Genomic DNA, 25,850 nt, shown 5'->3' on the forward strand with positions numbered 1-25,850 from the left:
CAAATATCTTTGCATTCAGTATAGTATATGATTATATCTTGAAGTACTTATGAGCAGTTTCAGTATGTTTAAGTATGTGTGCATAAAGCATTCTGTGTTGCTTAACTGCCTTTGAGAAAAGCAGAGATGAAAGTCCAGGGCTCTGCTCACCAAGAGCACATCCCCCTCCCAATGCAGCTTCAAGATCACTGATGTTAATCTATCTAGAAGTCAGCTAGGGGGAACCGTGACATCGCAGCTGGAGAAGTAGCAGCAAACCACATAAATGTAAGAACAAGATACATAGGGTTTGTAAGACGGAGGAGCCTAATGCAGCCATGCATGTGTAACCCCTCCTGTTCGAACTGCCCACTCCAAGCAGGACTTGAACCCAGGTCCGCCGGTATGAGAGTCTGACGCTCTAACAAGGAGGCTAAAGGCTGTAACTATAGTGTCAGTAGAGCATCTCTTGAGATCAGAGGAGTGAGGTTTACTCGAACAGCAACTAGCTTTCCTCCGTTATGCATCACTGTACATACAACTGCAATCCTAGTCACAGTCAGACCTGGACGCTGCATGGATTCATGATTCAAATGAAAGGAACATTTCACCCAAAATGAACATTCTGTCATCATTTACTCAACTCTCATGCCTTTCCAAAACTGACTTTCTCTGTGGAACACAAAACATAGTAATTTTTTAAAGGATGTCTTGGCAGCTATTTTCCATATAATGAAAGTGAATTGGGAATGGGATTGTCAAGCAAGTATCATAAATGTAATCCTTCACGCAAACTTAGTTCATATGATTTGAAATAAAGTGCACGAGTTGTGTAAATCACTGCTATTTTTGTTGTTGTTGTTTTTGGTATGCTTCTGTCGCGAGCGACAATGCAGGTGACAATATGATATAGAGGCATAGTGACTAGCATTGTTCATGTCTGTTGGTTGGATTCCAGGCGATGTTCTGTTAGCCAGGAGGTTGTTGGCATGGTCTTGAGCCTTTCCTCTGTATAGATCAGCCTTCCATTGAGCTTGGTTTTGCTCTGCCTGGGTCCAGGAGTTAGTTCTAAATCTATCAGATCTCTTTTCAGGACATCTACCAGCAATGAGGGCACCCTCCTTGGGGTATGCGGGAGGGGGGCATTCTGGTCCAACCAGTCTGAAGCAAATGAATTTTAAGCGGGAGGAAAGTGGTCAACTTTTGGTCACTTTGAACAGCTCTTCATGCAACGTTGTATCCCTCCAGGTCTTACCGATTATAAACCTGAGGCATCTGTAAGGCACTTAGCCGACTCTCTTGATGCCTGTAGGAGGATTCAGCGTCATACAACAGGATGCTCAGAACACATGCTTCACACTAGTGCAGACAGATAGCTGCTTATATATATATAATATACGTATATTTTTGGCGATCTATCCCTTTAAGGGTCTGATAAAGTCTACTGCATGATTAATTGCATTTCAAAGTCAAACCTTTTAAGTCTTTATTAATTACCCTTCCTGCCTTTATAGTTCTGAAAATAACAACTGCCTTTCTTGTCAGTTTTTTGAAATTCATGAGGCTTTTTAATCAATATGCATGCGTTTTATGTAATCCAATCTCTATTATAAATGAACAATCATAGCAATACAATTTCCCATTAGTTAACTTTTTAAATAATAGTAATTTAGAAGTATAAATGTATAATAATATCAGCTATTAGTGCACTGTAAAAAAAAAAAAAAAAAAACCTTTAAACCGTAAAAAGAACTGACAGATGGAAAACACTATAAACAAAATACAGTGACAGCTGTAGTAGACTACTGGGTGGCATTTTGGTGCCTGTTTACAAATCATAACCATATATACTCATTAATTGATAAGGTTATAATAATAATAATAATAATAATAATAATAATAATAATAATAATAATAATAATAATAATAATAATAATAATAATAATGCTAAAAGCATAAACAAAACAAATAGGCTATTTAAATGTGCCATAATGTAGGCCTACATACCTGAAATAAGAAAAGAAAAAAAACCACAAGTAGCCTATCTACCATGTACAAATAAAAAACAATAATTTTATTGTAAAGGTAGCCTAAAGCTGTATGTATCCTATGTATGAATGTAGCATATATAAGGCTATGGGCCATATGAATGTAATAGCCTATATATTTTCAAATGTTACTTTTAACTTGCATTAACTTTAAGTACATTTAATACAATTATACATTAAATCCATAATATCTAATGCAATATCTATAGTATGGTAACAGGTTTTTACTGTAAAGTTTTCTTTCTTTCTTTTTACAGTGATACCAAGGCTATTTGTCGCATTTACAGTATATTGATAAGCCGCGGTGTTATTTGTTTGAAGCAGTTGTGACCGCTCTCTAGCGTGGCAAAATTAATGTGTGTGTGTGTGTGTGTGTGTGTGTGTGTGTGTGTGTGTGTGTGTGTGTGTGTGTGTGTGTGTGCCCCTAGACAATTACAATACAGCATCTCTCGCGCTGAGCAATGGCTGGCTTCCTCGCGGTGCCATAGAAACGCGGTCCCGTGCGCGCTGCTGTGGAGAGCTCATTCTGAGACGAGCTTGCGGAAAGACAGGATCTGTTTTGAGGCAGGGGGTCTCAAAAACTGCAAGAAAGCGAGTTTAAGTGGGAATACCAGAAGTGAGAGACAAGGGGGAAAACGCTTTGTGGTAAGAACTTATATATATATTTATTTTTTCAATAAAGTTGAGAGTGTATATTTTCCCAGTAGCCTATGAGTGCTTTACATACGTGCTTTGACATAACCGCATTACCTAAGACGCTTTTTTTTTTTTTACTTGAGGAATATTTGTGTACTCATATGTCCTGTTTTCATATATTATATATGTTTTCGTTCTATTTGTTGTTTAATTCAAGAGTTCAAAGTTCCTGCAGCATTGATAGGATTTTCATGCAGGTGTTCAGATGATTTGCGTCAACACCTCTTGAAGCTCCCTCGACTACTGAAGAGATTATAGGCTGCCCTGTTTCATAATAGGCTAATTAAAAAAATAAATCTCCATAAAACATAACTTTGAGAGGGTGGAAGACTTTTATGTCGTTTTCTTCTAATCTAGTTTTTAGTACCTCTTAATAGGCACCATCTGTGGCTGCTTCATCCAGAGAAAGTCTTTATGACCTAAGTACAAAGGTTGATGCCTTTTATACAGTGTTGTATTGATCTCACAATAGTGTCTCGGTGCGCTTTGAGCATATTAAACATATGGCAGTGAAAGGAAGTTGTTGTTGATGCCCTGGGGCTGCTTAGGACAGCAGCTTACATTTCACACCAGTTGTATGTTCATTTGAGCACAGAGTGTGCAGATCCAGCCTCTTTTGAATAGGGTGCTGAAAGAAGGAAGGATGGATATGGTGTGTACGGTGTGTACACACAGAACACAGATTATCAGTCATTCAAACTGCAGTCAGAATGTGTGTATCCACAGGGAATGCTTTTGTTCTGTGTGTTTGTGTGTGTGTATGTGTGTATGAGTAAATAAGCGTACCTCAAGTGCAGTGACTTGCTTTGCTGGTGCAGTGGCAGTCTGCTCCATCACGGTTCCTCTCAGCAGGTCGTCTGAAGCCTTCTCCTGCATTGGCAGTTGATCACACTGGAGGTGATAGTGTTAAAGCATTGTTGTCAGCTGCATCTCCCAAAGCTGCAATGTAGGCAAATGAAAGATCTGCTACAGCAGACTGTGGTGCATTGCTTATCATCCCTTAGTATTACACTGACTCAGTGTCCCAACCTTTAGGTGATAATGACAGTGCTGCCAGTGCATTAGCTGTCCAAGATGGAATGGCTTGTTATGGTACAAGCGGGAATGGGAAAAATAACAGAAATGTGTGTTTAGGGCAGAACGTCTCAGAAAGAAAGATGCAACTAGGCAGCGGTTGCCTTCAATGTGCTGTAGTGAGAGACACAGGGGCTACAAACATTGCTTGATGATATTGTTAGTAATGATATTAATATTTCATTTGTTTCCCAATGACCTACATGAGATGTAATTATGATTTCATGAGACATCTTTTGATGTCGACGCTAGTAAACTTGGGGGAAAGTATGTTTAACCACTTGCATTATATGGCAACTGTCTATCAAATAATGTAGCAGTGTTTTATTATGAGCTTTACCGATAATGGGTGCATAATAGGCTATTGGTTGACTTTTTGCTGACAGGGTTGTATTTATAGTACCAATGGCGCTGTGTGATCAGTACGGCACTATTGACTGAGTGTTTGTTAAAACTGGTTTGAGATTTTGTTAAAAGCTGCTAGCCTCCTCTGTTCATTTCTTTTTCTCTTGCACAAAGTACACTGCGTTTGATGGAAACACATAGGGACAGTTTTTACCTTTAGGCTTAAAGCAGTAGCCAACTGTAGCTACGGTTACTACCGTGTCACCCTATATTGTCATCTTAAATGCCTCAATTTCACCTTTCATGGCATCCTTGTTGTTGCCTTTCAGAATTGGTTGACAGAAAGATTTAGGGGTATTTGTGTAGCCAAATACAGGCATTGGCCACTCACTTCAGCCTATTCTGTGAATAACTGGCCTTGTCCATCAAGACCAGTAAGCTAGCTCTTCTCTCGCCTTATCTCTGGCTCACACTCCCCTTTCGCCAGCACAACAAATGCTAATCTAGCCCAGTTTGAACCTAAAGGAAGGGAATGGCACTTCTAATGTGGCACATGATGTGATTTCTTTGGCTTATCTGGAAAAGACACCATCCTGAATTGTATCCGATGTATGTGGCCTTTGGGATGAAAACAATGCTTTTGAGTTTAGCATGTAATGAGCTGTATTTATAAACGCTCTCAGTTCTCGCTTCCTTCTTCTCTGTTCTGTGCCGAACGCACATCAGCCTGTGAGGTGCAATGAAGGCGAGGAACATGCTAATAACTTGTTAAAGCTGCAGTGCGATTTTGCTGCTTCACCTAATTTTTTGTAATTTAACACTATTCTTACTGACTTTGTTCAATAGTTATATTCAAAGTTTAACTGACCTAAAATTCAGTTGTTTTCCCCCTGCAAATTGTTCCTCTAGTTGCATTCTGATTCATAATTTTTCAACATTTTTCAAAAAAGAACGCAAAATGAATTTTTTACATATATTATATCAACCCCTCTCCCCAACTAAATTGGCATAAGGAAAAAAAATCAAAAATCTATTTTCTAAATGCATGTTACAGATTTTATTGTGAACAATTCATCTGTACGCGTGAGGGCTGTCATTTTTTAGAAAAATCTAATTCGAACGGATATCAAATATCAAGCAATGTACTCGAATATATTCGAATATCTACAACTGCCCCAAAAGCAGCTTATCCGACACAGTTAGGATGTTTTTCACCCGTTTCAGCAATATTCGTGGGTACCCGCACCCGTGCAGGACTCTGCATGGCACTTTAAAAACCGGAGAGTTTATTTATAGTTCGATTACGGATATTTCACGTCATGTTCGAATGCATATTCGAATATCGAATAAAAAGTGACAGCCCTAGTACGCGTTTGTTTATTTATTTATTTTACATTTTTACTGACCTCATAAGTCAATAAAACCACCAAAATAACCACCAAAATGTCTTAAAGGTCCCATGGCATGGCTTTTTTAAATTATTTTATAGTGTTTCCTGAGGTGTACTTATATTGTTAGTATGGTTTTTACATCAAAAAATGTCATAATTTAGAAATAAAAAGCATTTTTTCTATACTGATATTAGCCCTCTGGCTTGAATGCTCTGTTTCAAGGGGTGTGTCTGATGTGAGACTTCAGTGAAAACGGCCACTGTTGCGATTGGCTGACATCTTTGCATTTGAAATGAGTATTAGATTATGTGGCGGAGAGGGCGTGGTTTAGCGAGGTACCATCTGACTCTGCAAGCACTGCCAGAGAGAGAGATGGACTGGGCACTCGTGGACCAGAAAAACTCTGAAGAAAATTGCTGAGAAAGTTACATTGTACCGAGTTATTGAGAGCGCAAGTTTATTTTGTTTGTATCTGAGAGTTCTTAATAAACACGAGTCCCAGTCACGCCACCCTGTCGTCTTCCTCTTTATTCTACGAACTTTGTAACATGTGGAACCCCTCTTGAATACTTTTACTACGTTTTTTTACCATCAAGGCCGTCGAGAAAGTGTTGATTATAGCATTATTTTTATATATTTTCCCATCACATGAAAAGCTGCAGTGATGAGCATTGAGTACAGACAGACTGTTGATCGCGTGAATGCAGTGAATGCAATGCTATTTCTCTCACAAAATGCTTTGACCACAACTAACAGCAAACACAATATCGACATGAATACAGTAAGAGCTTCGTTGTGTAGCATCATTCATTATAACGGCAGTTTGGGCAAGTGTGAAGATACACTTGTGACGTGTGATTTACAGCTCCGAACATTATAAAGAGAGTGTTCTTTGATCGCTCTGTAGCTTAATCATTTAAATAACGGTTTTGTTTCATGCTACAGAAACCATGTGAAGTTTATCGTTTTAGTCACTGGCTTGATTCACTGATACATTACGCTTAGGGCATCAAGACAGCCAGCGGCAGGACTGACAGTATTAAACGATTTAGAAAGAAAGTCTGTGTGAACTTGAGTGATTAGCTACACATCAGAAATCACTGATCACAGATCAGGCATTAAAGGGTTACTTCAGTGATTTAGCATTAAGCTTTGTATTTAAACTGGGTCATTTATGCAGTAGAAATGTGAAATTATTTTTGAATTTGGTGCCTTCTAGACTGAGAAAAGACAGAAAATGTATTTTTGTCTCATGTGGATGAAAGACAACAACTCCCAGAATGCACTTGCTTCGCTGCCCTACGAGGCCACTCCGTACACCGTCGTTTTGATCTTCATAGTAATACAATCATTTTGTTCCGTTAGAGAATAAACACTACAATTAAAAACTGAACGTGTCTTTTCAATAAAGTGTGAGGTCGCGTATGGCGACATACAGGGAAGATTCAAGATCGGCTCGTCTGAGCTCTCATTTTCTCAAAGGCAGAGCAGGACACCCAGAACTCGGTTTACACCTATCAAAATTTCTAGCCACTCGGGGACCATATACAGGCTAGGGGAACTCATATTAATGTAAAAAAAAACCTCATAAAATGAAAATGTCATGCCATGGGACCTTTAACTTAATCTTCCAGTTAAACAGACTTCTCTTTGGTGACATATGCCAAACTTCTCCATTCATTTAGTCTGCATAAACCCGTCCCTTTCTGACAGAATTTTGATAGCATGTTTCACTTGAATGTGTGGAGGAAATGATCTATTCATAACTTTAATATACAACTGCTAGCGCATTGTATCTCACCAAAGGCCATGTCCTGGTACCCTCTATAAAATCTAATTTTGGACCCACTTTATATTAGGTGGCCTTAACTACTATGTACTAACATTTTAATTAATCATTTGATACATTGCACTTATTGTATACATACATGTTTTTACATTGTACTTACATTTTTAAAAATACCTGCATGTAATTACATCTGTAATTAATTTCTGTTGTTACATTTGTAATTACACAGTTGACACTTCCCTTACACCTAACCCTACCCTTAAACTTACCCTTACCAACACACCTGTCCCTAACTTTACCCATATCCCACCTCAATATCAGCAAAGGTGTTTTGCAATACAATATGAACACAGTAAGTACATTGTACTTATTTTTTATGTAAGTACATAGTACTTAAGGCCACCTAATATAAAGTGGGGCCCTAATTTTTACCCGATATGCTGCAGCATTCTAAACAGTAGTTTGTCATTATCAATAATGAAAGTATATTTTTCTACCAACAGAAATAGTTCTAATAGGAGCCAAAGCATCAAATTTTGCATGGCGCCAAGTAACACACAGAGTGGCCATGTGCTGCAAGAGCTTCAGCAATTTTCCCAGCAAACGCTCCGCTCTGGGAGAAACCCCGCTCCGAGCAATCTTGGAGCAAGAGAACAAAAAAACGCTCCTCGCTTCAGGCAAAGTCACACAACTCTTCATAGTCTGGTCTGGAATAAAGAACACGGTCAAGCTGTTGTTCTAAATGTCAGAAAATTATAAGACTGGAATCAACTGTAAATAAGACTGGAATCAACTGAAAACCATTTTCAAATAAAGATTGTAGATTTAGGAGTCTCACCTCCAAATATGTCGTTTTTTTGTTCTTACTGTTCCTAACCGTTAACACTTTAAACCGTTAAACTCATAGAATAATTTCCATTAATGGAAAAGTATCCATAGCTGTTTTATCACTCACTATAACATAACTTTTGCACGAATCGCACTGATGTGGAATGGTTTGATTAATGAAGGTGGCTGTAGTCCAAAGACTCAACAGAGACATAACATATGACCAACAACTGTACTGTTGAAATGGGTTTTATGCACTAGGGGCATTGGAATTACAATATAGAGAGGTAATCGTAAGTTAGCCTATGACCATTACTGCTCTGCAATCAGCGTAATTGCTTGTCTGCAAATTACTGCTATAAGAAGAGAACTTTCCCATGTTGACAACATGGCCACGAGGGCAGGAGCAGAGGGAAATATGACAGTGAAATAATCACGGCAGTGATTTTTATTTTATCCACTGTGCTTTATGAGTTTTCACTTTTCAAGGCCTACTCTGCAATTGATGCAAGCAAGCATTCATGCCAAATAAAGACTAGCAGCTTATCTGCAGGATGTAAGATCTTATTACTGGCATCAATTCACCCTGCAGTTTGTCCATGCAGGGAATACTTTGTCCTGCAGTGAATGAAATAAATGATTAAAAAGAGCAAATCATCGCAACACACCAGCACTATAAATAGTGCGATTTTAATGAAGCACTTTTGAGACGCTTTATTAAAGTGCTTTGTATCTGCTTTAAGCCTGTGTTTCGAGTGTTGATGACAAGCACGCTGTTCTCTATTCATTAAAGTGGGCAATAGCCCTATGTTCCCTTTGCCGGCCCTGACCACAACTGTCACAACCGTATACCACAGGGACTTGTGAATGGCTGCAAGCTAATAGCAGGAGCACTTTTAACTCGATTTCACCCTCTCCCCTCCAGAGCTTTGATAGGGCTCAGTAGTATTTGATGGAGCTTACATAGAGAGGTTGAGAGGAAGTGTTAGGTCTATATAAATCTATTTTCTCATTGCATCTGATTTACTTTATATGGCAAATCAATAAGGTAAATAATTGAATGGGTTTATTGTTCTGGTTAAAGTATTTTAATAGATTCTTGAACGCAGCCAATAATATTTAAAGCACCTTTTAAAAACATTTAGTCCTTCTGCAATATATCATTCATTTGACATATTTAAAAAAATACCATCATCAGTTTTTCTATTTAATCTCATGGCTGAACAGAACAGTATTTGATGGCAACACCGCCGCTATTATATCACAAAGCTTCTGTTACTGAAACTAATTGGACAAATGTGTTCAGCACTATTTTTATGATTGCATGAAGGTTTGAGGGATAACTGAATAAGGGATTTCTAACTAACTGTGACAGATGAAAGCAAAATATAGCCTTGGTTTGCAATTTTGCAGCAGTGACAGCAACACTATCAACAATGGCGCTAAACCCTATACTTTTCAAGTAGCAGAGTTAAAATAGGGGGTGGGATATGTCTAATGGACAGGTTTCTATGGATACTAGGTTAAATTTGAAGACACTTGAAGAGAAGTTAAAAGAGAAAACCCTGGGGCTTTGGGTGCTGTCTGCCACTGGTACCAATCAAGCCTTAATTAGATTTATTGGTCACAGGAAATGTTCCACTGGATTTGTTTCAGCTTCAGATGGCAAAGCAAAAACACATTTAAACCTCATTCATTAAAAAAAAAAAAATTGTCATGTTAAATAGCAATACTACTTGATCAATTTAGACTCCATCATACAATGGAAAAAAAAGACAGGAAAACACGTTTTTCCCGATTTATTAATTGTGTTATACACAACAAAATTGGGTTTCTCTTTCAAACTTGATTTCTTTGCTTTCAATTACTATAATTCTCTAAAATGTGCAATCTAGATTAAATTATGTTAGGCAAATGTGATCCTATCAAATATGTTCAACAGATTTTTTTTGTCTTAGACATTACTGAAACTTTGTTAAACTGAAAATGTTTTAAAGTTATGTTTGTGTAACTTGATTCATTCACAGAATCATTTTCTGCATATGTTTTGCTTGTTCAAATTGCCATTAGGAATACTGAGTAGAATGCAGTACAGTTATGTCTTTTTGTTTCTGCGTGTAAACTGAATCATTTACATCACTGCAAAGTCTCTAAAGCCTTTGTAGGATTGCAGTTGGCTCTTGTTAATGCTCTCCGGCTTGTGTGAGGTGAAGCTGTCAAAGCATAAACAGTGTAATGGTTGTGTAACCTTGCATCACACCCATTAATATTTAATTTGCAGCAGAAAATAGCCTAACTGTCTGCAAGGCTATTACATCTCTTATCTGTGTATCTGGTCTGATGAGGGTCCAAATAGCCTTAATATCATTATTGTTTTGTGATGGTTAAAGTCTTTTTTATTATTATTATTATTATGAACAATAATCATGTTAACAGTTGTTAACAGGACAACTGAAATCATTAAATTATGATTTGTTATTATAAATAGCTCAAAAACAATTATTATACAAATATATACATATGCAGTCAACTAGATTAATTGACACATCAATCTGTATAGTTTGACATGTATAATTAAGTGACAAATGATTAATTTTGAATATCCAGCGTGTGTTATACATTCATAATTTTTTGCCACAAAGCCTCCCAAGTTCCACATTTATTGGCACATTAAATATTTTGTCTAGTTGTGTATGTGCTCCCACAGTCCCCCAGTAGGAGAAGCAAATAACTGTGAGAGTGTGATTGAAATGAGAATGTACACTGCACCTGTTTGTTTTCTTGGTTGCCAGCCAAGTGCTCCATCCCTGAGAGGCGTGCACTCCAACGCATTTGTAATAATCATAAAAATAGATTGTTGTTTTTTTAATCCACTCAGATATACAGTATAATTGTTGCTGTCGAGCAGGAATTTGACCAATGACCTGCTCTTCTTGTATGAAGAAGTCTGTAATTACATTTAGCTCATTTGCAATTCCATCTGGATGTTGGGTGCACTTCAGTGTTAATGCTGTCTACCCGACAGTGTCGAGAAGTTTTTTTGCAGTCAAACAATTTACTCATCATTACCTTGTGATATTCACACTAGAGACGGGTTTAAGAGACCCATTTCGAAGGCGTAAGAACCGATTGCTATCCCTATAAAGAAGCAAACCTACTGTGCATCACACTGGATGATCATTTCTACAAGTACATTGTAGGTTGTCTTCTCAGCATGTGCTGATTAATATTTATGTGAGTGCTTTGTGGTGCTTGATCAAGACGTGTGCTGCAGTCATGGAATGATCAGGACATTTGTTTTAATTACCTTCACCACAGGATAAAGAAAGATATTTTGTTGAAATATGCTGTTTTAGTAAACCGATGAATGCTGGCATCAAGTCTTTCGGGGATGCATGAGAGGCTAAGTCACCGATAGCACCTCTACAGGTTCTCTTTGACTTTTAAAGGGTTAGTTCACCCAAAAATGAAAATTCTGTCATTAATTACTTACCCTCATGTCGTTCGACACCCGTAAGACCTCTGTTCATCTTCGGAACACAAATGAAGATATTTTAGTTGAAATACGATGGCTCAGAAAGGCCTCCATTGGCACAATGTTCCTTACACTCTCAAGACCCGTAAAAAGTACTAAAGACGTCGTTACAAAGTCCATCTCACTACAGTGGTTCTACAATAACTTTAGTTATAGTATATAGTTATAGTTTTTGCACGCAAAAAAACCCTAAATAATGACTTATATCCTGATGACCGATTTCAAAACACTGCATCATGAAGCTTCAAAGCGTTATGAATCAGCGAGTCGAATCATGATTTGGATCGCGTGTCAAACCGCCAAACTTTGGTGATCCAAACCGCTGAATCGACTCACTGATTCATAACGCTTCGAAGCTTCATGATGCAGTGTTTTGAAATCGGTCATCAGTTGCGCACAAATACTCTTGTCGCTTCATAAAGTTAAAAAATAACTAATAATTAAATATCTTAATTTGTGTTCCGAAGATGAACAGAGGTCTTACGGGTGTCGAACGACATGAGGGACATGAAGTAATTAAAGACAGAATTTTCATTTTTGGGTCAACTAACCCTTTAAGCTTTTTCCTCTAATTTATAAAGAGCTGTTTGCGGTTGCTGGTTTTATATGCCAAGGCTCAACAAGGATGGCTCGCTGGCTCAGGGTCTGTGTGAAATAGTTTCGAGCTAGTTGATAAAACGTGCTAATTTACTGGTTCAGGAGTGCATTTCCCAAAACCACCGTTAGCCCATAGTTAGCCTGAAAAATCCAGCATTGCTGGTCACCATGGTATGCTGGTTGCTGGATCCCAGTATGGGATCATGCTAGTGTGCTGGTGGACCAGCATAAGGGATGTTTTGTATGCTGGGACCAGCTTGGTATGCTGGTGGACCAGCATACTGTATGTTGTCTCTTGGGTGCTGGTATGATCCCAGCAAGACCACAACAAAACTTGCGTATGTGTTACATATCACGTGTCTTAGTGTGTGTTCATAGTTAAATAAAGAAAATTTTCCTAATGAATTTTAATACATTATTTAATACATGTTGTCTGCTGCCATAATGTTGCAGTTAGTGAAATAAAGTAGATTCACTCTACAAGTGATGAGCATTGTTAACACCTGAAGTTAACAAGCAGAATTACTGAAGATAAGAGGAACAACAAGAACAGAAAAAAGAGAAGAGATGAGCAGAAACACAACTACAACTGACTTACAGCCACACAACCTTAGATGAAATCAACTGCAAATAAAATCAATATCTCACCAGAGGACAACTCTAAACAACTCCAGAAACGGCATTGCCATATTCCCTTATTACAAACCAGTTTGGCTTTATTTCTTTCATATGGTACATGTACAAAGGTTGTTGAAGCCCTTTAGTTGGGCACTTGGCCATTGACTTTGACAGCAAATGTTGAAAGTGCATGCTCTCACTATTGTCAACAATATTTCATGCTCTTGACTGTAAAGACATACATTTTACTAAAGCACTTTTCGGAATCAGTGACTCACAGATGTATTTTGACACATGTGAGTTCCCAAATGAGTATGAAAGTCTTAAAAAACAGCAACTTTCAATTTTGAACTTTCCTTATAAAGTTGTCATTGACTGTCATTAACTTAGAAAGCACTCTTCTCATAACCTCTTATGAGCTTACGATATGAGCAACTGCTTATGATTATGCTTTTATTAGCCATTTTCTTGGTTTTCATATCCCTAAATGTTTTTGTTTTGCAATGTACACAAGCTCTTTTTAACTGATTTGTGTACAGATCTTTTGAAACAGGTGTCAATTCATTTTAAGCTTTGAAATGTTTTACCAGTTTACCAGTGACATTGATTAATAATGTAATCATAGCTAAAACAATTAAACTTTTCAGTTCTACTTTCAGCAGAGGGAGCAAAAGAAAAGTCTGTTATAGAATAGAATAGGAATCTCGCTAGAGAAGCCAATCAATTGCAGGACAGTGGCCCTCCTGGAGTAGGATTGGACACCCCTGAGTTAGTTAGTTTCTAATGATGCATCATACTTTAGTGGTTTTCAGTGAGTTCTGTGGAATTTGCAAAAATGACTTGTGACAGTCTTTGAAAAGCTATCAGAAAGGTTTTGAATCTTATGCCATCCTTTTCTAGCAAGTGTGTTTATGAATAGCTGTATAATTTCCAGCTTGCATTTAGTGTATCTTTATATCTTTATAAACACTTTTTCTTGCAATTCTGACTTTATATCATGCAATTCTGACTATTTGTTTTAGAATTGTGAGATATAAACTCGAGAAGAAAGTCAGAATTGTGAGATAAAAAGTTACCTTTTTTTTTACCAATTGCCTTTTTTATTCTGTGGCGGAAACAAGCTCCCACAGTAATTTGAACCTGTTTGCATAGCTGAAACATTGATGGAAATGTATCTAGACGTCCATTATGTGCATTTTTTTACAATGTCCACTTTTGTCCGTGTTGTATCTTCTGTCCAGACATTTCCTTCAGTCTCCTGCTGCTTGTATTTGCGGTGTGTGGTTTGGCCCTGCTGGGTGTCATCAGCGTCGCCACCTGGAAGCTGTGCTGGGTGCCCTGGCGCAGCAAAGTGCTTTCCTCTAGCGCCACCGCCCTTGCCCCCACCCGGCCAGAGAGAGACCAGCACAGAGAAGAAGGTCACGGTGACTACTACCCAGCCCTTGGAGACATTATGGCAACAGACAAGCTGAAGGATCCTGGGAACTTTCTGGAGGCGGCAGTGAAGATTAGTCATACATCTCCAGATATCCCTGCAGACGTGCAGCTGTCCATGAAGGATCATCTGCTGAGACGTACGCGTATCTCACGGCAAACAACCGAGCCGGCCTCCTCTAACAGGTCAGTGTTCTGGAAGAATGAAGAAATGTTTGTGTCTGAAGACCTTCATATAGGTCATCACGGTTTACTGTATATACAAAGCCATTATGAGGTTAGTTCCAGTCATTCCTAATCATGTTAGTACTTTCGGAAATCTCATAAATGTCAGACACTATTAGACCTGAAGGTGGTCTCAGGGTTTTATTGACTACAAAGAAGGTCAGATGGTAGAAAACCACACTAACTCCAGAGTAATACCATATTTAGCTAGAACATTATGGGAACCTTACAGCATATCCAGAATTATCACCATCAATTTGCATTTGATCACTTGTTGTAATTCAAATGTAGATTAGCACCTGGCGTGCTTTTTGTGAAAAACCAATGTATCAGATCAGGATGCCAAATGTTGTCTGATTGTTGCCAGGCATAGTTCCTTCAAGAAGCACCTTCCCAGGCAGATGCACCATGTCACCAGTCTGGACCGTGGAAATGAATATTTAGACGTGGAGGACCATCCCACTTGCACCGCTGCCTCTCTTGGACGCATCCAACCGGAACTCTACAAACAGAGCATGGTGGAGACAGAGGAGTCATCTAAGAATGGCACTGCTAAAACATGCGGCAAGATCAACTTCTCCCTTAAGTATGATTATGAAGGAGAGCTCCTCCTCGTCACCATCCTCAAGGCATTCGACCTCCCTGCTAAGGATTTGTGCGGCAGTTCCGATCCTTATGTCAAAATCTACCTGCTCCCCGACCGCAAGCGTAAATTCCAAACTCGCGTGCACCGCAAGACGCTCAACCCCACGTTCGATGAGACCTTTCAGTTTCCAGTCCCATACGAGGAGCTGGGGTCCAGAAAGCTCCACTTGAGCGTGTTTGACTTTGACCGCTTCTCACGGCACGATATGATTGGTGAGGTGATCCTGGAAAACCTTTTTGAAGTTTCAGACCTCTCTCGGGAGACATCCATCTGGAAGGACATCCAGTACGCCACTAGCGTAAGACAATTCATCCTCTTTACTACTTAGTGAGTCCAGACCCCACAGGTGATTTATCACATTAATGAGGCTTATGTCACATTAATGTGACCCTAATGATTTTGTTTTTTAATATAGGAATACACTTGTATTGAGTATTTCTGAGAACACAAACAGTGAATCATTAGATGATTCACAGACTGTGTCCTATGGGGTGTGATATGGTAATTTGTCGAAATTGTAATTACCAAACATGATAAATTGTGCAATATTTGTATATTAACCACTAAAAACATTGAGGGCAATAAACAAAAATGATTGCCTTATTATATTACAATACTGAGTCAGCAATAATCAGAGCTGTCTTAAAGGTGCCCTAGAACGAGTTGAAACAATATTTTAAATTGTTCTCTGATATATACATAGACGGTATGTGGCTTATTTAAGGGTAAAAATTGTCCAGATACGGTTTTACAGGTCCATTTACAGCCCTAGAAATTGTCTCTAGAATTGTTTGCCTTATTTGGAAGGGTCATGAATAGTAATGTGGAGTTCTGCTCTTAATTGGCTGTTTTACTGCGTGCCAGCAGACACTCACGCAATGTTGTCATGACAACCGGTACACAACATTCACTTCAGGAGGTTTACCTTTTATCAGTATTATTGTATTATTTCTTATCATATACCTTATAGAAAAGACGAATCACGTTTGTTTCTATTGAGCCTGATTTCTCAAAATGATGTGTGTGTGATTATCCTGGGTACCATGACAACAGTGCGATTTATAGTAAGCATAAGCGCCTGCTGACGGCTCGCACGCACTCACAGGAACGCGCACAGAGTAACGTCCGAGCTCAATATTTTGACTGAATAATACGGTTTCTTTCTCACAAAACCTCCTGAAAAACCTCCTTTAGTATTCCTCCTGAACACTTTCCATATATGGCACGCTTCTCACTGTATCATTGCGTGATACTTTTGTATCATTTTTGTAATAATTTTGCCTGGTTGCTATTCACTGCCATTATATGAAGGAGCACGTGCAAGATTTCTGCTTTTGAGGTTCAAAAAAGATAGAAGGACATAGGGCATTGGAACAACAGCAGGGTGAGTAAAAGATGGCTTTATTTTCAATTCAGGGTGAACTATCCTTTACACATTAACTCATAACGTCAGCAGTCACAACTTTGTTTTTAGCATTGTAAAAACATTTTAATTAGTGTAATGTGTCACCGTATGATTTTACAATGATAGCTTCTTCACTTTGAATCACAAACTCTAAACAGCGAACTGGGTAGTGCGTAAATATGTTGTTTGTACAGTACAGTTTGACAGTAGAGTACTGAAGTGGATAAAATCTCTACTTACTGCTTGTGGAAATATAGTTGGAAATTGGAATTGCCCCCTTCTTTAGTATCAGACGCTGAGCGAAGCTTGCTTGATATTGTCCCAGGTTAGAAAAACTGTCCGTGGTGAAATGGGCAGAACAAACAACTTTGAATTAAATTGTTGCGGTATCCAAATATAGATAAACATCAACCATGTCTTTTGACAGTTTTGTTCTGTGGGAAGGGTATGAAAAGTCCTCACATCCCCTGCACAGCCTGGAACATAACATTTATTTCCATGATCTGTCATCCATGATCTATCCTCGCTTGACGCTTATTTCTTCACAATACCTGCAGAACTTCCGATGATTCGGCTGTGCAGTTCCAACTGGTCTTGAACATGGGCTGGCATATGCAAATGTTGTACATATTAATGATCCCGATGTATCACAGTCAGTGTTATATTGAGATTCGTTTTTAATGCACGATATTTACATATGAAGGAAGAAGCAATGGTGTTAGAGAATCACGGTGTGTGATTTCCATGTACTGAACTCTTGTTATTCAACTATGCCAAGATTAATAAAAATGTTCAATCTAGGGCACTTTAAAGGTGCACGTAAAAAAATTTCAGTAAAATATCCAAAAACCACTAGGCCAGTGTCATATATTTTGTTCATTTGAGTACTTACAAAATCCAAATGTTTCCAACTATTTGTAAATCGTGAGAAAATTGTTATTTTAACCAAGGAACCGGGACGTGTGATGGAGTCGCCTGTCAATCGCGTCATATCTGCGTTAGCCTCAGTTTCCGGTTTTATTCTGCAGAAACGCTTTACTCTTACTGCAGTGTGCAACAGGCGTCATGCCAATTTTCAACACACTCAAATGTATCTAATAAACAGAGTTGCGTTACCTCATACTCAGGAAATGGAGCCGGCGACTGTGGTCCTGCTGCTCGTGAGGCGTGTGTTGGGTTCATCTTATTAACAATCGCTCCAGCGGCCTTGCTCAGCTCCACAACACTCGGTCCTGCTCTGCTTCATACTACAGTAACGTTAATTATCGCATCCATGAATATGATTTCTGCCATGAAATCATGTGAGGTGAAGACCACATGTCCCAAGATTCTGCGCTCAAACTTGGCGTCATCAAACTATGCCTTTGCTTTGAATAGGCTATCTCTAGCGGACGGAAAAGTTGCATAGTGATCCTTTAAATGGATATTCCACCCAAAATATGACACTTCTGTTATCATTTACTCACCTTCATGTTGTTCCAAACCTGTATTACTTTCTTTCTTTTGTAGGATACAAAATAAGATATTTTCAATAATGTCTCAAATGTTTTTGTCTATATAATGAAAGACAAATGGGTCCAAAACAAAATTAGACCCTATTTACTTTCATTGACAAAAACACACTGAAACATTCTTTTTTACAATAAACTGATGCATTCATTACCAACTGCTGTTTTAATCAAGGTCAGAACTTTTTTGTGTATATTTTTTACTATCTGATTAAGTCAGTATATTTAATTTATATAATTTATGAATTATATTAAGGGAAAGAGATGCTCAGTGGCCTGAATTTCCAAAAATAAGGCCAGACTATTTATCATCTGGCTTTTCTAAATTATACATCATATTAATGTGCTGCACACATCCTCTTATCAAGTTGTTTTAGTGCAGCAGGGCTCTTACTACTACATGATAGTGAGTGTAGTGTTTTGAGTTCCAGGTTTGTATCTCTTCTACTCAGCAGGGGGTTTCTGGCATAGCCAGTATAGGCAGTCGCCTTGGGCTCTCCGGGCAAAGCTCTCACATTCCACTTCTATATCGCTCACCCGCAGCAACTTGACAGCATTGTGCAGCACACTTTCAGTTCCACCTAACACTTAAATTGAAATTGAAGTTTTCCTAACAGCTTTGCAAGGCTTGTCTGGTCTCACTAAGGGTGCCATTGGAGTCAAAAATGCCACTGCTTCTAGTTACAATTGACAGAGGTTACTGTAGCTTTTTACGTAGCTTTGTACATACTAGAGCTCAGTGGCGGCTGGTGATAAATATTTTTGGGGGGGCGGTTTTGTTTTCGGCGCGGGGTGGGGGCTTGGGCTGGTAGTATCAAGATGCATGTTGACTAAATTCAAGCATTAAAGAGAAAACAGTGTCTTCACTTTTATCTTTTTACACATTTGTTTCCCACATATAATTAAATTAGGAAAGGAAAAACAAAAGAAAACAGCAACAACAGACTAGCATGTTGACTACTTGACCATACATTTTGCTCTCCTTTCTTTCTGGCCAGCAAATTTCTCAATGACTCTCTGATTAAAGTCAGTCATCTCAGTAGTGTCATGACGTTTGCATTGTTCAGTTAGATATTTGAGGTTGTTGTCCACAAAACTTCAGTACCGACACTTTGAAATAAAAGACAGGGAAAGCAATAAAGGGCATTGCTAATATCATTGCAGGTCACATGCTGCCCGTATATTTTTGGACTCAGATAGACATCCATTTGTCCGGCGTCCCTCGCCCATGAAACCGCATGAAACATATTGAAGAACATATAAAATAGTTAACCGATCAAAACCAGTTTTTATTAAATGCTGAGGCTCTTACTAACAGCCGGCACGTCGTATGAGTAAACTATTTTATTTTTATTTTACTTTTATATCATTTTTGTGCTACATGTATAGCACAAACTATATTATGCTACATGTAAATTATGCTACATGTATATTTCTGGAATTTTGATGGGGGCGGCGCCCCAGCGCCCTCTATTGACCAGGCGCCACTGCTAGAGCTGCACAATTAATTGTTAAAACATTGCGATCTAGATTCAAACACCCACGCGATCTTAAATGACAACCATTCATTTGTGTCTATTAACCCTTTAACAAAACCACACCAGAACAATCAAATAAAAACTCACTTTATGGGCCCTATTTTAACCATCTGAGCGTATGGTCTGAAGCGCATGACGCAGGTGCACTTAGGGCGTGTCCGAATGCTAATTTAACGACGGAAAAAAGGGTTGGCGCGTCAGGCGCGTGGTGCGATAATCTCTTAATGATTCATGGGTGTATTTTGGGCATAAAGTGCAATAAACCAATTTGAGTCTCATCTCCCATTCCCTTTAAAAGCCAGTTGCGGTTGCACCATGGCGGAATTTGACTAAACGCTTTTCAGAGAGGATTCCTTTTATTTTTAGTATTTCAAAATTTTTGTGTGCTGCTGCGTGTCCCTGTGTGTGTAATAGCCCCGCCAATAGGCACATTTTATTAATGCCCCCTTTAAATAAGAAAATGTACTGACTTTAGACCAGGTTTTGGTTGGTCAATGGCGCAGTCGTTTTCAGTTGCCTCAAAATAGCGACACACCAACAATGCGCCTGAACACACCTCGTTTTCAGACCAGCACGCCCATGGGCGAACAGATGTGCGCAAGTACATTTACTTTTAACCAACGTGGTACTGTACGTGAAAATTATAACTGCATCGGGCTGAAACTAGCAAAAAACACTCTACTAACCTCTAGTAAATTGTTTTTTTTGTCTGTTGAACTCTAGTTGAAAATTGTGACTCTCAATTTATCCAGAATCATGCAGCTCTAATACATACTGAACAGTTTAATAAAAGCTTTTATTTAAAAAATGACAAATTTTGGCATAAAAAAGACTCTGCGATTTGCACAATGATGAGTGCACCAGTACTGCACTGATAACTTGTGAGTAAAACAATGCTAGGCCTAATTATATCACTGATATATCAGCCACGCAAACTACGGTTTAATGAACTGGTCTTGCTCTGCGACTCGTGAAATTTCCCAGTTGTCGAGGTAATCATACTGTCATCTCACTATGGTATTGTGTTCAGCTATGACTTTAATAGTGCTGAGATAAGGCGTATGCATTCACATGATTGATTATAGTATATGCTAGAGGTCACTGAACTCAGTAGATGAGCTGTCAAAAGGCTAAAGCTCTCCAGATGGGTTAAATGTGGGAGAAAGACCTAAGGATGTGTGATGCACTCAATCAATACCTTTCTTCATCTGAGTTTATTGTGCAAATGAATGGTCTATCAGATCAATTTATTAATGGCAGTTCGCCCTGGGCACAATCAAATGATCTCTAGATTTAAGGGCTTGTTGAAGAGACGTTGTAGTACAACTTATTTATGGAGTTACAACCTCATTTAGACGTGGCAGAGTGAATCCCATAAATTATCCCTGTATTTGTGTAGAGAATAATGGACTGGCTTCCAAACTTCTTGATGAATATAACCCTGAAACATTTGGTTTGAAAATTTGGTTGTCACTACCTATGTGAATTCTGAAGTAAATTACCAAACTAATAGGAATGATGCCTGTCATTAATGTCCATCAAAGAACAACGGGAACAGAGAAAATTGTAGCTTTAATGATGATTAATCTATATTTCATTTATTATTTATGCAGTTAAGAAAGGTGTTTGATAACTATTACATATCTGTATATGTCTAACAGGGAAGGCACAGGTAAAAATAACATTTATTATAACGGGGTTATGTAGAGTTTGTTTTAAGTTCACTTAAATTAAAAGTTGTTTTTTTAAAGCCTAATAAATGTTGAAATTGGTAGCTTTCAGTTATACTATAATGTAACATCATTAATGCAGAGACATCAGTGATACTGGCCTTCATTCATAAAGACATGACAATACAACACATTTAAAATATGCTGTCAATAAATTGTTTCTACATTAATTTGGAGAGTAACTGAAATTATGACAATAGCAAAACATTAAAAACGTATTAATCAAAACGGATTAATTACAGAAAAAAATTTGATTAATTAGTTAATTTTTTTTTATCGATTCCCAGCACTACCTAAAACACAATCATCCGTTGCAGTTTTCCCAGCTGTTTATTCAAGAGCATTTGTTCGTTAACAGACTGAGAGTCCATTGCTTTTTTTGTTTTGGTTGTTTTGTTCATTTATTGTGGATATTTAAAATGCTTTCCGTTTTCAGTGTTAAATAGTCTTTAGAAATAAAAGTTTATTGATCTTTGAAAAGGTGTACCTGCATTATTATGCCATTATCACTATTTTAGATGAAAATGGTCTCAGAATGACAATATTATCGTTTATCGCAATCATTTCTTGGCCAATTTATCATCCAGCAAAATTTGTTATTGTGACAGCTGACAGGCCTAGTATTACGTTCTAAATAAGTCTAAATAAGTATTAATTTCTTTAAAAAAAAACAGAGAACAGAGAACAGAGAAAAATCTTACTGACCCCAAACATTTGAATGATAGTGTACAGAATTGGGAATTCTAAAGGAATTAAAAAATACTCACCCTCAGTTAGAAATGCTAACATATTAAACATAGTTATTTCATTGTAATGATGTTATGATCTACTGGATTTTGAGCATCTCCATTTGATTCTGCAGGAGAGCGTGGATCTGGGAGAGATAATGTTCTCCCTCTGCTACTTGCCAACTGCAGGGAGACTCACACTTACGGTCATCAAATGTAGGAACCTCAAAGCCATGGATATTACCGGTTATTCAGGTATGCTGCAGTTTGTTTTTGTCTTTACTTTCTTTCATCCGTCTGCTTGCTCCGTCTTCCTGTTTAGACACTTGGACAGTCACATTTATCATTGTCAGCAAGCGAATTACAAGTCCTTTCATCAGACATATTCAGACCATGAGAAGACAAGGAAAGATACGTTAAGGAATTCATGTCACACCTCCCTGCTCTGTTGGCAGATCCGTATGTGAAGGTGTCACTGATTTGTGATGGGCGACGCTTGAAAAAGAAGAAAACTTCCATAAAAAAGAACACGTTGAATCCATCATATAATGAGGCGATTATCTTTGACATTCCCCCAGAGAATATGGATCAAGTCAGCTTACACATATCAGTTATGGACTACGATCTGTGAGTGTTGTTCAATATCTGATATTTTCTCTGTACAAATATTATGTTGTCTATGCGCTTCACAATCTATTCTTTATTTTCCTGGTGTGTAGAGTGGGACATAATGAGATCATTGGAGTCTGTCGTGTGGGGAGCCATGCTGACGGACTTGGGAGAGATCACTGGAATGAGATGCTCGCTTACCCCCGAAAACCCATCGCTCACTGGCACCCGCTCGTAGAGTCCAAGAAATCTGAGAAGGAGGTAACTGTCTGTCCTTAAACGTTTCCAGTGTGGGAAAGTACGTTTTCAGTTAAATATTTACCTCTTATCTCTCCCTCTCTTTCCTTCTGCTTTCCATTTGTCTTCCAGTGGAAGACTCGCACTGCAAGCTTTGACAGTCAGGGGTCCTGTCCATCTCCCAGACTCCCCTCCAGTCCATAAGGGCCTCTCCCTACATCTTTAAGCCAAGTATCTCCCAGGGACTGATGGTGAGATTCAAGATATGTCCTTCGGCAACATGTGACACAACTTATGTCTGTGTGGACATGCAGCAGGAAGAGGGTGCTGTTCAAAACTTTTCAAAGTGCAACTAAGCCTAGCCAAGTTTTAGCTTGTTTTGTGTTTTGATGGAAGTGTTGCTCTCTTATGTTGGGTAAATCCACAAGCCACAACCCAAAAAGATTCACTTCAAGATGGTTTTAGCTCCCCAGAAGAGTAAAAGGGTGAATTTGTTCATTTATATTGTATAATTGATGTATATTATCTTTTAATTGACATTATAATAGTATGAAGATATAGTTTATTATAGGTATATTTAGCCATAATCCTTCTAGTTCTTTTTTGTCTTCTTTGAATATAAAATAATGTGTCAAGAGATTTTTATGACTGGAGAAATATGTTAAGTCCTCGATATGTTCAACCTATTGAAATATATTAGCCGAACTGTATATTGTTTACAGAGCAGAGATATTCCATTGATCTTCCTTTTGTTTGTGAAGTAGTGAAACTGTTCTGCCACCAAAAACGCCAATGCCAAGAATCGTTTTTATCTTGTCTACAAATATCTCTTCCTGTGTAAACTGTTTTTGATGTGTTCTTATTTAAACACTTAAGTTGCTGATTGTTCTATAAGTATTTTGAATATTAATAATATTAATTTACCATCATTTTCTTCAATCGAGTTCTGCTCCATTAAATGCAGCCATGCACAGCTTTATCCTGCATCCTCCATAATGTACAACTGGCTAAAATCCTCATAATTTCACCATGCAGTAATTGTAGCTTCCAAAGTTAGCCCATTATGAATAGCAAGGGTTGTGTGTCAGATCCAAAGGATGGAAAAATCCTTGGCTTTCTAACAAGACTTGAAATTATATCATTATGTAAATAAGAAGCACTGTTTTACAAAGACCAATTTTGTATTTTACATAAAATGTGACAAATGTTCATCGTTCTGTATTTTTCCTGTTACCTTTGAGGTGTTTTCTCTTCAGATAACATGATGTATTTTGGTGGCTGGCTTGGCTGGAACTCATTGTATATCAATAATCATTGGAACTGGTGTTTCTGTATGAAATGCCTTATTCAGAGCCCCTTTTCCCCTTTTATATTGAAAATTTGTACTTGTAATGTATAGTTACTGTTTCAGAACATCCCCTTGTACTTCAAAGCTGTGATTAAAGCTCTTGCTTCTATATATTTTGTTCTTTCATTCTTTGTTAAATCTTAAATCGGTATGATTAAGGCCAGTTCACATAGAACATGTTAGCCTAGAAATCTAGATGCACACTAGCGGCAGCAAATCTAACTTGCAGCCAGAGTAACTCTCCGTTGGCTTGCGAGCTGGAAAAACCAAACTCTGGTCAGGCCAATCACATCGTGTATAGAGTCGGTGGGCGGGCTTAACATAATGACGGCAGAGTTGCCGCGGTTCCACGTTCTACTTGTAAACAAAGAAACTGTTGAACAGCGGTCTTTCGAATCGGCTTTGGCCGCGACTCTGGAAGACTTGGGGCCCTATCTTGCACCCAGCGCCATTGACTTTGTACACCGACGCATGTGTCATTCCTATTTTGCACCCGCGCAAAGCGCGCTTTTCCCTCCACAGAAGCACGTCGCTAAACTAGTGAATGAACTTGCGCTACCTGGGCGGTTCAGCGCAAAAAAGGAGGCGTGTTCCGGCGCAAACAATCCCTGGTGCTATTTTGCTGTTCCATTAAACAATTGCGCCACTGACCAGAAAAAACCTAGTCTAAAGTCAGTGGCGCGTTGCGCGTTGTTCATTATGCTATTTTAAGGGCGCATGCTTGACCATAATGTATAGCGTGCACAACGCGCATACACTTTGCTCATGTAATCTACACAGATGCAAGTTATTTTTGCAAATCATAAATTGTTACACTAAAAAATATTAACACATGAGATGACGGAAATCATTGTGGTGTGCCACGAAGATGTGAAAAAATAGGCATAAATCTAGCTTACAAATTATTCAGGCTAATTGTAGTCTAATAATTAAGGAGACCTGTTTGCCCAATAGTGGCAACTTCTGGCAAGACATATATGTAGGCTATATGAGGGTGGACGCAGCGATGTCCTCTGCTGGCGTCAGGTCCTGAGTAGAGGCAGATCCACCTCCCGTTACACGGCGTGCCTGATTGATGCTGGCAAGCTTGGACTTTCCCCGTCTTCTGATGTCATTGTAGCGCTTGCGGCACTGGTGCGACGTCCTGGGGATGCCAGCTGATGAAACAATTGTGGCTATTTCCTCCCACGCCTGTTTAACCGACGCTATTTTGGGTGGGTTTCTCCCATCCCCATACAACACAACTTCTCTGTCTTTCACTGCTCTTACAAGAACATCAGTCTCCTCGGCTGTGAACCGCTCCTGGCGTGCGCCTGGTAAATACGCCATAATAATAGCAATCCATAATGGAACTTGCGCACCTGCTTTTACAGGGAATGTTGGATGACGCTCTGATTGGTTTATTCACGTTACGCCCAAACCACACCTATGAATAATGAAGCTACTTCAGACCAACCCATTTTAGATTTGAGCCGGGCGCAAGAGCCATTTATCCCGCCGGGAAAATAGCAACAGCGCCGAGACCCGCCCACAAAGTTACTT

General features: G+C 38.6%; 1 protein-coding gene across 1 annotated transcript; it reads left to right on the forward strand.

Moving 5' to 3' along the window:
• The first annotated feature begins 2,550 nt into the window (after positions 1–2,550).
• On the forward strand, positions 2,551–24,420 carry syt6b (synaptotagmin VIb). The gene is made up of 7 exons (XM_079844057.1): positions 2,551–2,672; positions 14,142–14,520; positions 14,927–15,503; positions 22,249–22,369; positions 22,570–22,741; positions 22,834–22,984; positions 23,093–24,420. Exons 2-7 carry the CDS (start codon positions 14,354–14,356, stop codon positions 23,162–23,164), a joined length of 1,260 nt encoding a protein of 419 aa, XP_079700183.1. The 5' UTR covers positions 2,551–2,672; positions 14,142–14,353; the 3' UTR covers positions 23,165–24,420.
• The last annotated feature ends 1,430 nt before the right edge of the window (positions 24,421–25,850 follow it).

Source organism: Gobio gobio (genome assembly GCF_949357685.1).
Source record: "Gobio gobio genome assembly, chromosome: 19".
Taxonomy (NCBI): domain Eukaryota; kingdom Metazoa; phylum Chordata; class Actinopteri; order Cypriniformes; family Gobionidae; genus Gobio; species Gobio gobio.